General features: G+C 47.1%; 1 protein-coding gene across 1 annotated transcript in view; it reads right to left on the bottom strand.

The window, feature by feature from the left end:
- The window catches only part of USP38 (ubiquitin specific peptidase 38), an 85,916-nt gene extending 70,421 nt beyond the window's left edge, over positions 1–15,495 (bottom strand). Inside the window, exons 1-2 of the mRNA XM_069744004.1 lie at positions 15,319–15,495; positions 4,276–4,983 (exon numbers count right to left, since the gene is read on the bottom strand). Coding sequence (XP_069600105.1) covers positions 4,276–4,983; positions 15,319–15,352 — 742 coding nt within the window. The 5' untranslated portion in view covers positions 15,353–15,495. The remainder of the gene's footprint in view (positions 1–4,275; positions 4,984–15,318) is intronic.
- Between the last annotated feature and the right edge of the window lie 824 nt (positions 15,496–16,319).

Here is a 16,319-nt window from a genome sequence, read left to right as displayed (position 1 = left end):
GTAAGGCAGTTCCTAAGAAAGGATACGAACAGAGAACTGTATTGTAGAGAGTGAGAAAGAAGTCATAGCAAAAGGAGTGGAAACCAGAAGGAGTTCTGCCCTGCACAGGCTGCCTCCTTCTGAGGTGCAAGATCCGGTAACCGGAACACCGAGGGAGCAACAGCCCTTTATGCCTTGCTCCAGAGAACAGCAGGACAGCTAATTGCACGTTACTGATCCGCCCCATACCCAGGAGGCAAGGTGGCACCCTCGAGAGGCCGGGGCGTGCTAGAGTCCCTGTAAAAAGCCTCAGGTCACTGGTCATAGGGGTTTGTCCTATCCATCTGGGGGACAGAGAGAGAGACATAACATCTACAACAGTTGTGAGGACCTTATGAGAGGCTCAGCAGTAAGGTACTACAACACCCAGGCGCTAGAGGAAGGCTACTGATTTCCACCTGGATAAGGGGACTCTGGATTTGCCTCCAAACTGGCCGGACTGCCTGCCCTGTGATCTGGTGCTCTGGACTGTGGATGCTGAAGCCTTCAGTAAAAGGTACAGAGACTGCAACCTTGTGTCCTCGTTCTTCACTGCGCCTTTCACCATCCACCATCTTACACACTGGGAAGCCCTGGGGACACACTTCACCTGTGGGAAGGTTTACTATCTAGCTGCCATAACATCACCCCAGCAGACCCCTAAGCAGCGTCGGTCACCCTGACCGAATACCACAGGTGGCGTCACGAACATTTCCCCTTTAAAGATTGGAAAAGTTGGGCTTGTTTAGCTTAAAAAAAAAAAAAAAAAAAAAGACTCCTCAGAGGAGATATCATTTACATGTAAGGCTAGTTTCACACTAGAGTTTTGGAGGAGCTGCGGACTTCCTTCGTGAAGCTCCGCCTACTTCTGCATGCGGCCTGCATACATATCTTTAAAGTTAGGTACGCAGGTCGTGCGGCTGTATGCGGATGCTTCCGCATGCGTCGTTTTGATGATGTGGAGAAAAAAAAGAAATTGCTACCAACTGCGTCCTACGCTGGTCGCCGCATCGTCAAAATGACGCATGCGGAAGCATCCGCATACAGCTGCACGACCTGCGTACCTAATGTTAAAGATAGATACGTAGGCTGCATGCAGAAGTAGGTGGAGCTAGCGGCTGAGGTGCAGCCGAGGGCGGAGTTTCACGGAGGAAGTCCGCAGCTCCTCAAAACGCTAATGTGAAACCGGCCTAAAAATATATGTGTGGTCAGTACAAAGGACTGGCACATAACTTATTCCTTCAAAGGACTATACTAACGGGGAACTTATTATGAGTGGAAGAAAGGCGATTCCTACAGCTAAACAGCAAAGGTTGCTTTACTGCCTTATAGCTAGAGCAGTCAGACTGTGGAATGCCGACCACAGGAGGTAGTAATGGCAGGCACTATAACAGCTTTTAAAAAAGGGCTGGATGATTTCCTCAATACACATAACATTGTGGGTTACAGTTAATTTAGTGACAAAATGAACAATTGGTGGAAAAAGGTTGAACTTGGTGTACCTAGGTCTTTTTCAACCTATGTAACCATGCACCTATGTACTGTGTTGGTTATAATCAGACACAGCTCTGTAGCAAAACTGACAGCACAATGAGAGGACAAGGGCTGCTGTAAATGTTTGTAATGATACAAAGTTTACATCTGCTGTACTGTGAGCTGTGATCTCACCTCAGAGAGGTTTGTGGTTAGGAGAACAAAATGTCAGTCATTACATGTCTCTCTGGTAACTCCCCCTTTCATTTAAAATAAGCTCTGGAAGCAGAATCTCCGATAGATCAGTGTCTGGCCCAGAGATCTTAGCTAATTTACATATCTATATAAAAAAGTAGATTTCTCTTAAAATATCGGATAGCAGACATCAAGGTATCATTCTATTCAGCTTCATTTGACTAATATGCCCATGTAGATGGCTTAGGAGGGTTGATACCACTGACAGATCTCCTTTAATACGCTATACAGTTCCTGAGATATGGATCTTTCTATTTTCAGTTCATTTTTTATTCTCTTTTCCAAGGAGGTGATCCAGAGCAGCCTAAAGACACCCCCCCACGCCCAGAGAATCCTGTGAGCCATAATCACTTGTAAAGAACATAAAAATGAACTTTAAAGGTACCGTCACATTTAGCGACGCTGCAGCGATCCAGACAACGATCCCGATTGCTGCAGCGTCGCTGTGTGGTCGCTGAAGAGCTGTCACACAGACAGCTCTCCAGCGACCAACGACGCCGGTCCCCTGGTAACCAGGGTAAACATCGGGTTACTAAGCGCAGGGCCGCGCTTAGTAACCCGATGTTTACCCTGGTTACCAGCGTAAACGTAAAAAAAAAAAAAAAACACTGCATACTTACCTTCCGCTGTCTGTCCCCCGGCGCTCTGCTTCCTGCACTGACTGTGAGCGCCGGCCGGAAAGCACAGCGGTGACGGCCGGCGCTCACAGTGCAGAGAAGCAGAGCGCCGGAGGACAGACAGCGGAAGGTAAGTATGTAGTGTTTGTTTTTTTTACGTTTACGCTGGTAACCAGGGTAAACATCGGGTTACTAAGCGCGGCCCTGCGCTTAGTAACCCAATGTTTACCCTGGTTACCAGTGAAGACATCGCTGAATCGGCGTCACACACGCCGATTCAGCGATGTCTGCAGGGAGTCCAGCGACGAAATAAAGTTCTGGACTTTCTGCACCGACCAACGATGGCACAGCAGGATCCAGATCGCTGCCTGTCAAACTGAACGATATCACTAGCCAGGACGCTGCAACGTCACGGATCGCTAGCGATATCGTTCAGTATGAAGGCACCTTAAATAAAAAGGTCCATTTCTCTTTAACTGTGTGATAAATTTAAAAAAAAAAAAAAAAAACGAAGGAAACTGGTCGTCAGTTTTATCGTAACAACTAAAACCATGACTTTCTTCAGCGCCTGTGCTGCATTCCATAAATGTTTTCATAACATCCCCCCAACCCCCCCCCCCCCGACTCCCCTGTACATCCCCCTAAAACCTTTGTAAGTTCTCCCTTGCTGTATGGAAATCGGGTCAGTCCATCCGCTGGATATGGTTTCGGGCCACTCCCTCTGACTGCTGCTCGCCCTTCCTTCTTTAAATTGACTTGGATGACACCTCACGTCGTCCACATAGCCGGGTGAAACCTTGCGCCTGCGCACAGAAATAGCGGCTCGCGCCTGCGCACTATGCTTTATCCTACTGGGCAGAGCCGAAATCGTAAGTGTGCATGCAATAGGGCAAATTAGGTCATAGTTTTAGTTGTTATGTGACAAAACTGGCGACAGCTTCTTTTTAAAACCGAACACTCAGGGGAGTAGTGGGAATAAAATAAGAGTAAAAATTGCCCACTTTTACCCTGGTACCAAATCCTCTTTTGATTTAAAAATAATTTGTCATCAGGTTATTGCTACCTCATCTGAGAGCAACATAATATAGGGGCAGAGACCCTGATTCTAGGGATGTGCCACTTAGGGTATGTGCACACGTTGCGGAGTCTTTGCGGATCCACCAGTTCTTTAATACTGTGCTCTGTATAGCCGGTGTACACTGTGCATAAGCAGAAAGCTGCCAATCAGTGCTGAGGGTGGGGCGATACAGAGCTCATGAATATGGGGGACTACCGGAAGATTTATAAGTCCTCTAGTGATAGTCTCCTACAGGAGGTTTTATCAAAACTAGACTTAGCAGCCAAGGAAGTAACATAAATCCGGGTCTCTGTCTGTACATGATGCTGCTCTCAGATAAGGTGGCAAACACATATTGACAGAATCTCTTTAAGAGGACTGGACAGATGATTGGAGTGGGTCTGCTTCATACGGGGAACAGCATCATGAGGCTGCAAGCTATAGACAGGGATCCTGAAGGAGAAGTCTTCCCTCTATGATGTCAAGTTTTACATGGTTTTATTCATTTATTGCATTTTTCTGTATTTTGTAGTGTAGCTTCATGCCACAAAACTACCCGTAGGTGTAAATATAAGAGCTGGTAGCCAAGAATAAGTTGAAGGCTTAAGTGTACCTACACTCATTCTCTTGCATGGTGAGACCTTCTGACGTTGTATACGAACTGGCCAGAACAGTAGTTGGGGCACCTGTACCGTGCCAGGAAGTATCGCCCAGGGTGTATATGCAATGTACCACACCAACAGATCTGACTGCTTGATAGCATAAAAGTGTAAGCAGGTCACATGCGCATCATCACAGATTTTGCTAACTGGCCAAAAAGGTCTACAGATCAGATCTTCACATATCTTGACTCACCTGTAGAAGAAATAATGGCAAACACTTCTTGTAGGGAAGGCAGTAAAGTGCATGGCTCAGCCTTCCAGATATTCTGCAGCAAGCTACTAACTTTGGTGACTTGAGAAACATATTCCCTTAATTCCTTCTCCAGTGTTGAAATACATTGAAAATGTCCAATGGTCCTAACTAGCTGCTGGCAGAAGGATATGGACATTTTACCTTTTGGGACACATTGTACAAAGTCACTTAGAAGCTCACTTAACCTAGCACACAATAATGGCTCTGGTCTTTCACAAACAATCCTCAGAACTTCAACTTGGAGGACAGCAAAGATGTCCAGAACTGAAGGACAACTCATGATCAACTTGAGTGCACTGTGAATGTAGTCAATAATGCCTACATCCTTACGATCTAAGGACCCATAACCTTCTTGTAAGAGTGTTAGGACAAAATTTCTATTGAAAAAGTTCTCAAATTCTGCACGGTGATATCTTGCATATGCTTCCAAAACCTGGTGCCCGACTTGCTTCTGAAAACAGTCCTCACCCTCCAATACCAATCGGGTGGTCAAGGTGAACATAGCTTTGCATTGCTCCTCATTGATTGAGTTCTCAGCAGATTCAACAACCTTTTTGACAATAACTTTCTTCAGGTTTAAAGGATGAGAAGAGGTCACTAAACCTTCCAAAATCTTGTCCATTTTGACACAAAAACGAAGACTTGCATCTAAAAAGAAAAACAACATTTAGCTGTGTCATACAGTCACTTCAATTTGGAGAGACAAGTGGGACAGGTGGTGATAGCAGGCATTGGTGGTAAGTGGAAGTGAGCTGAGCAGGCCTAACCCTTAACCCTTTAAAGATATGACAAAGGGACATAATCCCTACTTGGGTGTGAAGTGACAGTCATATGGTTTTGATCCATGTACTAAGTTCTAGCAATGTTGTGACACAATATAATCAGGAGCTTACAACAGCTGGGGAGACATGTGACTCCAGAGGCACTGGTTGGGAGGACAGTGATGCATAGCTTAACCCCATAGCAATGGCTGTCGTACATGTACACGGCCATTAGCTATCTCTACATGGAGCAGGCTCAGGTGCCGAGAATGCTCCATGCAACAGATAAGTCGGGTCGTACACACATCCGGCTCCAGAGAATAACCAATTTGATCAGGCCTTGAAGACTGGTGTTCATGTATCCCCCCTCCATCTCGTCACTTGATTACGGGGTGTAGATAGGTGGCAATCGAACTTTTGTGCACATGAAATTGCAAGTTAAAGTCCTAATAGGAAAAAAAACAGCAGAAAAATAATTAAAGAACATTTGTAAAAAAAAAAAAAAAAAAATTATGTACCGTATATATATATATATCTACTATATAATTGTCTAAGGGTCACTTTTGTCTGTCTGTCTTTCTGTCACGGTTATTCATTCGCTGAATGGTCTCACCAGCTGCCTGTCATGGCTGCTGCGACCAATCAGCGAAGGGCACAGTCCGATTAGTCCCTCCCCTACTCTCACTGCCCGGCGCCCGCTCCATAATCCCCTCCACTCACCGCTCACACAGGGTTAATGGCAGCGGTAACGGCCCACGGTGTAACGCACTCCGTTACCGCTGCTATTAACCCTGTGTGTCCCCAACTATTTACTATTGATGCTGCCTATGCAGCATCAATAGTAAAAATATGTCATGTTAAAAATAATAAACAAAAAACCTGAAGACCTGCTATACTCACATCCGCCGCCTTTCCCGCTCCTCGCGACCGCTCCATTGCAAGCGGCAGCTTCCGGTCCCAGGGCTGGTGTGCGACAAGGACCTGCCGTGACGTCACGGTCATGTGACCGTGACGTCATCATAGGTCCTGCTCACACCCGCCCTGGGACCGGAAGTTGCCGCTTGCAATGGAGCGGTCCCGGGAGCGTCGCGAGGAGCGGAAAAGGTGGCGGATGGTGAGTATAGCAGGCCTTCGGAAGGTGAGTATATGTTTATATTTTTTTTTTAAGTCTCTATACTACGTGGCTCTGTGCTGGGCAATATACTACGGGGCTCTGCTATATACTATGCGGCTGGGCAATATACTACGTGGACATGCATATTCTGGAATACCCAATGCGTTAGAATCGGGCCACCATCTATATATCTATATATATATCTATATATATTTGTCTAAGGGTCACTTCCGTCTTTCTGTCTGTCCCGGATATTCATTGGGTCGCAGCCTCTGTCATAGAATCCAAGTCGCTGATTGGTTGTGGGCATTTTGCCATGACCAATCAGTGACGGGCACAGTCCGGCTGCAACATGGCCGCTCCTTCCTCCCTGCAGTCAGTGGCCGCTCCATACTCCCCTCCAGTCAGCGCTCACAAAGGGTTAATGACAGCACTAATGTACCGCGTTATGCCACGGTGTAACACACTCCATTAACGCTTGCTATTAACCCTGTGTGACCTACTATTTTACTATTGAAGCTGCCTATGCAGCCTCAATAGTAAAAAGATCTAATGTTAAAAATAATTAAAAAATCATCATATACTCACATTCCGGTGCCTTTCCCGCTCCTCGCGACGCTCCAGTAACCGCTCCATGCAAGCGGCAGGTTCCGGTGGCAAGGATGGTATGCGACAAGGACCTACCATGACGTCACGGTCATGTGACCGCAATGTCATCACAGGTGCTGCGCCCATACCAACCCTGGGACCGGAAGCTGCCACGTGCACCGCACACAGGGCCAGGACTTCAACGGAGGGTGAGTATATGTTTATTTTTTATTTAAAGTCTGTATACTCCGTGGCTGGGCAATATACTACGTGGACATGCATATTCTAGAATTCCCGATGCGTTAGAATTGGGGATGGATAGATAGCACAGCCCACGCAGTATATAGCAGCCACGTAGTATATAACACTGCCCATGCAGTATATAACAGTGACCACTTACTATATAACACAGCCCACATATTATATAACACTGCCTATGTAGTATATAGCAGCCACACGGTATCTAACACAGCCCACGTAGTATATAGCAGTGTGGGCACCATATCCCTGTTAAAAAAATAATTAAAATAAAAAATAGTTATATACTCACCCCCTGGGATCCACCGAAGCGCCGGCGATACGCGCTCGGCTGCTGCCATCTTCCATTCCCAGGATGCATTGCAAAATTACCCAGATGACTTAGCGGTCTCGCGAGACCGCTAAGTCTTCTGGGTAATTTCGCAATGCATCGCCGGGAATGGAAGATGGCGGCAGGCGCAAGCGGCTCGGCAGACTACGGAGGGTGAGAATAGCAGGTTTTTTGTTTTTTTTATTATTTTTAACATTACATTTTTTTACTATTGGTTCTGCATAGGCAGCATCAATAGTAAAAAGTTGGGGACACACTGGGTTAATAGCAGCGGTTACAGAGTGCGATACCCGCGGCATAACGCGGTCTGTTACCGCCGGCATTAACCCTGTGTGAGCGGTGATGGGAGGGGAGTATGTGGGCGCCGGGCACTGACTGCGGGGAGTAAGGAGCGGCCATTTTCTTCCGGACTGTGCCCGTCGCTGATTGGTCGTGGCTGTTTTGCCACGACCCATCAGCGACTTGGATTTCCATGACAGACAGAGGCCGCGACCAATGAATATCCGTGACAGACAGAAAGACGGAAGTGACCCTTAGACACATATATATTATACATACACACACACATACATATATATATATATATACACATACATACATACATACACACACATAGGCCAAAAGTTTGGACACACCTCTCATATAAAGATTTTTCTGTATTTTCATGACTATGAAAATTGTACATTCACACTGAAGGCATCGAAACTATTAATTAACACACACGGAATTATATACTCAAAGGGTGAAACAACTGAACATAGGTCTTATATTCTAGGTTCTTCAAAGTAGCCACCTCTTGCTTTGATGACTGCTTTGCACACTCTTGACATTCTCTTGATGAGCTTCAAGAGGTAGTCACCAGGAATGGTCTTCCAACAATCTTGAAGGAGTTCCCAGAGATGCTTAGCACTTGTTGGCCCTTTTGCCTTCACTCTGCGGTCCAGCTTACCCCAAACCACCTTTATTTCTGCATTGATTACTAATACAATTCAGTTTTACTATTACCCAAATATCATTTATAGATAAACACAATATAACTAATAACACCCAAAGAGATGTACAAAGTTTGTCTTTCTGCAAACTCCGTAAGTGCAGGATAAAAACAAAAATTGAATTTTGAAGTTACCAAGTCTCAGTCCTGAAAGCTGTGAGAGGCTGTGGCAGAACCTGCGGGAGACACCCCAGGCATATTCATGGCCTGAAACACATTTGCAGAGAGGAATGATACAAATTGCCTCTTCATTGCGCAACTCTTATTTACAACTTCAAAATACAATTGGCAGAGGCAATTATTACTAAAGGGCATCTACAGGTTAATGACCCGACATGTGAAATAGTAGCAGGTCACATCTCAGGTTTAGTATAGGAATAAATGTTAGCACAGCCAAACTTGGAGGTGCCACACAGTAGGTTCCCAAATCTTATAGCCAAGTATCAAATACGGGCACACTCAGGGATTTTTGCTGCAAAAATAAAAACTTAATACATACAGTAGCCACTAGTTACAAAGGTTTCGGTTGTGATAGACTTTCATCAGTGTACTAGGGTTACTTTTTAGATGCTAGTGTGAGTAGAACACAAACAGTAGCCAAAGATCAGCTAAAGGGTGTAGCCCAGAGCGTAGGTGGTCAGTGACCTGCAATCAGGTATACTGTGACCCAAACTAGGTATGTGCCGAGTATCATATGTCGCTGTATCCACCGCAAGACAAGGAGGATACACAAGATGAGATATATGAGGTACTAACCTATAGGAGTTGATAAGGTTATATTTTATATACAGTTGTGGCCAAAAGTATTGACACACCTGCAATTCTGTCAGATAATACTCAGTTTCTTCCTGAAAATGATTGCAATCACTAATTATTTGGTATTATCTTCATTTAATATGTCTTAAATGAAAAAAACACAAAAGAGAATGAAGCAAAACATTGATCATTTCACACAAAACTCCCAAAATGGGCCAGACAAAAATATTGGCACCCTCAGCCTAATACTTGGTTGCACAACCTTTAGCCAAAATAACTGCGACCAACCGCTTCCGGTAACCATCAATGAGTTTCTTACAATGCTCTGCTGGAATTTTAGACCATTCTTCTTTGGCAAACTGCTCCAGGTCCCTGATATTTGAAGGGTGCCTTCTCCAAACTGCCATTTTTAGATCTCTCCATAGGTGTTCTATGGGATTCAGGTCTGGACTCATTGCTAGCCATCTTGGAAGTCTCCAGTGGTTTCTCTCAAACCATTTTCAAGTGCTTTTTGAAGTGTTTTGGGTCATTGTCATGCTGGAAGACTCATGACCTCCGAGGGAGACCCAGCTTTCTCACACTGGGCCCTACATTATGCTGCAAAATTTGTTGGTATTCTTCAGACTTCATAATGCCATGCACACGGTCAAGCAGTCCAGTGCCAGAGGCAGCAAAGCAACCCCAAAACATCAGGGAACCTTCACCATCTTTGACTATAGGGACCATGTTCTTTTCTTTGAATGCCTCTTTTTTTCTCCTGTAAACTCTATGTTGATGCCTTTGCCCAAACAGCTCTACTTTTGTCTCATCTGACCAGTGAACATTCTTCCAAAACGTTTTAAGCTTTTTCAGGTAAGTTTTGACAAACTCCAGCCTGGCATTTTTATGTCTTGGGGTAAGAAGTGGGGTCTTCCTGGGTCTCCTACCATACAGTCCCTTTTCATTCAGATGCCGACGGATAGTACGGGTTGACACTGTTGTACCCTCGGACTGCAGGGCAGCTTGAACTTGTTTGGATGTTAGTTGAGGTTCTTTATCCAACATCCGCACAATCTTGCGTTGAAATCTCTTGTCAATTTTTCTTTTCCGTCCACATCTAGGGAGGTTAGCCACAGTGCCATGGGCTTTAAACTTCTTGATGACACTATGCACGGTAGACACAGGAACATTCAGGTCTTTGGAGATGGACTTGTAGCCTTGGGATTGCTCATGCTTCCTCACAATTTGGTTTCTCAAGTCCTCAGACAGTTCTTTGGTCTTCTTTCTTTTCTCCATGCTCAATGTGGTCCACACAAGGACACAGGACAGAGGTTGAGTCAACTTTAATCCATGTCAACTGACTGCAAGTGTGATTTAGTTATTGCCAACACCTGTTAGGTGCCACAGGTAAGTTACAGGTGCTGTTAATTACACAAATTAGAGAAGCGTCACATGATTTTTCGAACAGTGCCAATACTGTCCACCCCCTTTTTTATGTTTGGTGTGGAATTATATGCAATTTGGCTTTAGGACAATCATTTTTGTGTTTTTTCATTTAAGACAAATTAAATGAAGATAATAATACCAAAGAATTTGTGATTGCAATCATTTTCAGGAAGAAACTGAGTATTACCTGACAGAATTGCAGGGGTGTCAATACTTTTGGCCACAACTAAACCTGGCCGTCAGAATTCTTGGATGTTTTTTAATTTTCCGCATCTCCCTAAAAAATGCAATAACAAGTGATCAAATCATCATATGTACCCGAGAATGGTATCCCAGAATGGTATGAAAAAACAAACAAAAAAAACGTCAGCTCACAGAGGTACATCAACGATAAAACAAAAGGGTCACGGGTCTCAAATAGTGGTGATACAAACCTTTGCTTTATAAAACATGAACAGAAAAAAAAAAAAAAAAAAAAGGAAAGCAATGGTGTTTTAAAACACTTAATAGGCTTGGACTGGCCCACTGGAGAGCTGGAGGATACTTCGGTGGGCCCAGGCACTGACACCTGCTGGCATACTGACCTGCAACTGCCTAGGGCCCCCACTGCTCCAGGTGCCCCCAGCCAGTGGCTATGGGGCCCCTGAGTCAAGGGGGCCGCCCTGTGCCAGCCTAGTAGCAGCTGGAGACAGGCTCCTGTCCCCGCTGCTAAAGCAAAATGAATATTCACGCTTCCCCACGCCTCTATGGCGTAAATACCATTTCTCTTTAATAGAGGGCAGCGTTAGCCGCAACTAACACTGCCCGCATGTAAAGCCCCACCACACACACGCAGGCACACAGCGCAGCACATCTCGGTGTCCTGCTTCCTGTCTGAGACAGCCCAGCTGGGTGACATTATCATCCAGTGCGCTGTCTTAGTAGAAAGCTACCGGCGAGGAAGAGGCTGCCGGGAAGAGCTGCTGCTGCAGGGAGGCGAGCTGTGCGTCTGTGTGCCTGCGTGTGTGTGTGTGTGTGTGTGTGTGTGTTGGTGGTGAAGGACAATGATATTTGTGGGGGGAGGCAATGATACAGCTGATGGGCAATGATGAAAGTGATGGGCAACGATGGTGGTGGGAGGCAATGATCGAGGTGACGGGCAACGATGGTGGTGGGAGGCAATGATGGAGGTGATGGGCAACGATGGTGGTGGGAGGCAATGATGGAGGTGATGGGCAACGATGGTGGTGGGAGGCAATGATGGAGGTGATGGGCAACGATGGTGGTGGGAGGCAATGATGGAGGTGATGGGCAACGATGGTGGTGGGAGGCAATGATGGAGGTGATGGGCAACAATGGTGGGGGGAGGCAATGATGCAGCTGATGGGCAACAATGGTGGGGGAGGCAATGATGCAGCTGATGGGCAACGATGGTAGGGGGAGGCAATGATGCAGCTGATGGGCAATGATGGTGAGGGGAGGCAATGATGGAGGTGATAGGCAATGATGGTGGGGGGAGGCAATGATGGAGGTGATAGGCAATGATGGTGGGGGAGGCAATAATAGAGGTGATGAAATGGACAATGATAGTGGTGGGAGAGGAGGCGATGATGGAGGTGGTGGAATAGGCAGTGATGGGTGGTGGGGGAGAAGGCAATGATGGAGGTGGTGATGAGGGCAATGATGGGGGTGGAGAGAGGCTGCCTTATACTTTATGAGGGGGCTACAGTATATTCTGTGGGGGACTACATTTTATTCTGGGGAGCTACATCATACTATATGAGGGGGCTACAGTATACTCTATGGGGGCTGCATTATTCTCTCGGGACTGCATTATATTCTGGTGGGCTATAATATACTATATGAGGGGGGCAGCATTATGCCCTATGAGGGGGCTATAGTATACTCTATGGGGGCAGCATTATATTCTGTGGTGGGCTGCATTATACTATAGGAGGGGGGCTGCATTATACCCTGTGAGCGTGCTACATTATATTCTATGGTGGGGACTGCGTTATAATTGAGGGGGTTGTATTATGTTATATGAGAGGGGGCTGCATTATGTTATATGAGAGGGGGCTGCATTATGTTATATGAGGGGGGCTACATTATATTCTATGAGGGAAACTACATTATATTTTATGAGGGGGCTACCCCTCTATGATTCTACCCCAACCCCTGCTACATAATTAAGACGTGTACTACCTTATATTATACCCTGATATTAGCGTATTTTACCACACAATTGGTCATCTTGTATTTATTTCTATGTAGATACATAGTGGTCCTCAAGAATGATTTTCTCGGGTGGGCCCAAGGTGCTCCAGTCCGACGCTGACACTGAAAGTACTTTTTTTTTTTTGCACTGTACAGTATAATGTATAGTAAAAATTAACAGAAACATGTAAAACTGTAACTAATCCCCCATAAAAAAAGAAAACCCTCACGGATATGTCAATGGAAAAATAAAAAGTTATGGTTCTTGTAAGATGAAGAGGGGGAAAGGGACAAAATGCTCAAAAACAGACGGGAAGAAAAACAAACAAAAGAAATTGCCTACTCATGAAGGGGTTCATTTCTGGGGTGCACTAACTTTCTCTGTGCACTGTAGATATTAGAGATGCATTTACACTGAAAGATTATCGTGTGTTGTCAGTTTAGTTTGAGTTTTTCTATTGCTAACAATCACGTCACACTTTACTAGAGGTAAATGCAGAAATCTAGGAAATCCCAAAGGGTGCACTTACTTTTTCTGGCAAGTGTACCAATATAGGGTTAGCTCGTGCTCTTGCACCATACTGTCACATAGTAAGTATTGCACAATGAATGTGACGCTACAGCAGTGACAAGATGAAATACACAACCGCATGGGCACTGGGCCACAAAATGGAAATAGAACATGAAGGTTTGTGCTGTGTGAGCCATGGCCGCCATACACAGATCAGACCTCCACCCCCGAGCGAGAAACAATCCTTTATAGGTAGAGGATATACAACACGTTCTATCAGGGCAGAGCCACTTCACTCATACACACAGGCTGGGGGCCATTGCTTATACAGCACAAGCACATTCTGCAGCACTGTAAGCAGGCCAGTCACTGGCATCATGGGCAGGTGAGGGTAAGCAGGCCAGTCACTGGCATCATGGGCAGGTGAGGGTAAGCAGGCCAGTCACTGGCATCATGGGCAGGTGAGGGTAAGCAGGCCAGTCACTGGCATCATGGGCAGGTGCAGGTAAGCAGGCCAGTCACTGGCATCATGGGCAGGTGCAGGTAAGCAGGCCAGTCACTGGCATCATGGGCAGGTGCAGGTAAGCAGGCCAGTCACTGGCATCATGGGCAGGTGCAGGTAAGCAGGCCAGTCACTGGCATCATGGGCAGGTGCAGGTAAGCAGGCCAGTCACTGGCATCATGGGCAGGTGCAGGTAAGCAGGCCAGTCACTGGCATCATGGGCAGGTGCAGGTAAGCAGGCCAGTCACTGGCATCATGGGCAGGTGCAGGTAAGCAGGCCAGTCACTGGCATCATGGGCAGGTGCAGGTAAGCAGGCCAGTCACTGGCATCATGGGCAGGTGCAGGTAAGCAGGCCAGTCACTGGCATCATGGGCAGGTGCAGGTAAGCAGGCCAGTCACTGGCATCATGGGCAGGTGCAGGTAAGCAGGCCAGTCACTGGCATCATGGGCAGGTGCAGGTAAGCAGGCCAGTCACTGGCATCATGGGCAGGTGCAGGTAAGCAGGCCAGTCACTGGCATCATGGGCAGGTGCAGGTAAGCAGACCAGTCTCTGGCATCATGGGCAGGTGAGGGTAAGTAATGTAAGTCCGCAAGGACAGGGTCCTCTCCCCTCTGTACCAGTCTGTCATCGGAAATTTGTGTACTGTAAACGATATCTATAACCCCGTATGTAACCCTTTCTCATGTACAACACCATGGAATTAATGGTGCTATATAAATAAATAACAATAGTCTCTGGCATCATGGGCAGGTACAGGTAAGCAGGCTAGTTACTGGCATCATGGGCAGGTACAGGTAAGCAGGCCAGTCACTGGCATCATGGGCAGGTACAGGTAAGCAAGCCGACTCCTGGGAACCAAAGCTTCCATTAAAGATGGTGGTACACCTTCAGTGACAGAGCTACACCGCTGACCCCGTACACGTGGACACTCAGTTAAGCTGAGCATGAATGTGTTTCCAATAGAGAATGAGCCGCTGGTGACTCCTCCGGAGAACAAAGCAAATCCAACACCCGTTTTACACCCAAATCTCCCCCGGAGAGGTGACGGCTGACCCCCGGAGAGGTGACGGCTGACCCCCGGAGAGGTGACGGCTGACCCCCGGAGAGGTGACGGCTGACCCCCAGAGATACTTGGCCCCTTCTTGTTGAAATCAGCAGGAGATATTTCTCTAAAGTGCACGAGGGCATTAAAGGGGGGGGGGGGGGGGAGTCCAGTCCACTATAAAAACACAGTGGTCCTTACATGCACAATGTCACATGACCGCTGCCGCCTGATGGGAGAGTGAAGGCTGCAGCGGTCACATCATGGTGTTTGTATAAGGGGACGTGCGCGGGCACAGGGCTGACAGTGGAGGACAGATTTGTTTAGGTAGCACCTTAGGGACGGTCAGATAGGGCTGTCTTATTAGTGGACTATCCCTTTAAGGCGGTAGTTTAGGAGCCTATGTTCCCTGATAAGTAGCAGGAAGGCCCCGAGCTGCTGAGAGCAGTGCCCCCCACACTGGGCTCTGAGGTGCTGTGACCCCTTCCGGCTGCCTTGGCACTCACCTGTCACTGGCGCGGCACAGCAGGGCCTCAGCATCAGTCGGCGCCGGCGTACACAGCGGAGCGCAAGCCGTGCAGCTCCAATAACGGTCACAAGTAATCGCCACTAGTCACTGCTCCTACACACGGCGCCGCCATATTGTGCGGTAGGCTCATACCGGGGAAGGACCTGCTGACGTCACATGGTCAGGTGACATCCTGGAGTCATGTGACTGTGAAGCAGGCGGTGTAGCTGCAGAGCCGGAGCCAGTGAGCCAGCACTAGTACTAGGAGGCCTGTGTGCAGGGAGTGATGCGGCGTCAGTCCGGGAGCTGAAGGCAGAACTAGCTGCTGCTGGATAGCGATGCACGGGGGAAACACAGGATGTACTGGAAATAGGAAAACCTCCCAGGTGTGACGACAAATAAAAAACTAACCAAGCCGTAATTGGGCAGATTTTTTTTCTTATTTACAACATTCATTTTACAATAAAATTGCCGCCAACATCATTCTCCAGGTCACTATCATTACGGAGAAACCAAACATCAGGCAAAGTTTATGTTTTATGTGGTGAAAAAAAGAAATTTATAATAATAATAAAAATATCACAGCAGGTGCCTCGCTCCCATCATGCACAGCAGGTGCCTCGCTCCCATCATGCACAGCAGGTGCCTCGCTCCCATCATGCACAGCAGGTGTCTCGCTCCCATCCTTCACAGCAGGTGCCTCGCTCCCATCATGCACAGCAGGTGCCTCGCTCCCATCCTTCACAGCAGGTGCCTCGCTCCCATCATGCACAGCAGGTGCCTCGCTCCCATCCTTCAAAGCAGGTGCCTCACTCCCATCCTTTACAGCAGGTGCCTCTCTCCCATCCTTCACAGCAGGTGCCTCTCTCCCATCCTTCACAGCAGGTGCCTCTCTCCCATCCTTCACAGCAGGTGCCTCTCTCCCATCCTTCACAGCAGGTGCCTCTCTCCCATCCTTCACAGCAGGTGCCTCTCTCCCATCCTTCACAGCAGGTGCCT

The sequence above is a fragment of the Ranitomeya imitator genome, chromosome 1 (genome assembly GCF_032444005.1).
Source record: "Ranitomeya imitator isolate aRanImi1 chromosome 1, aRanImi1.pri, whole genome shotgun sequence".
NCBI classification, from domain to species: Eukaryota; Metazoa; Chordata; class Amphibia; order Anura; family Dendrobatidae; genus Ranitomeya; species Ranitomeya imitator.
The sequence above is the reverse complement of the archived record's forward strand: the minus strand, read 5'-3'. Positions and strand labels throughout refer to the sequence as shown.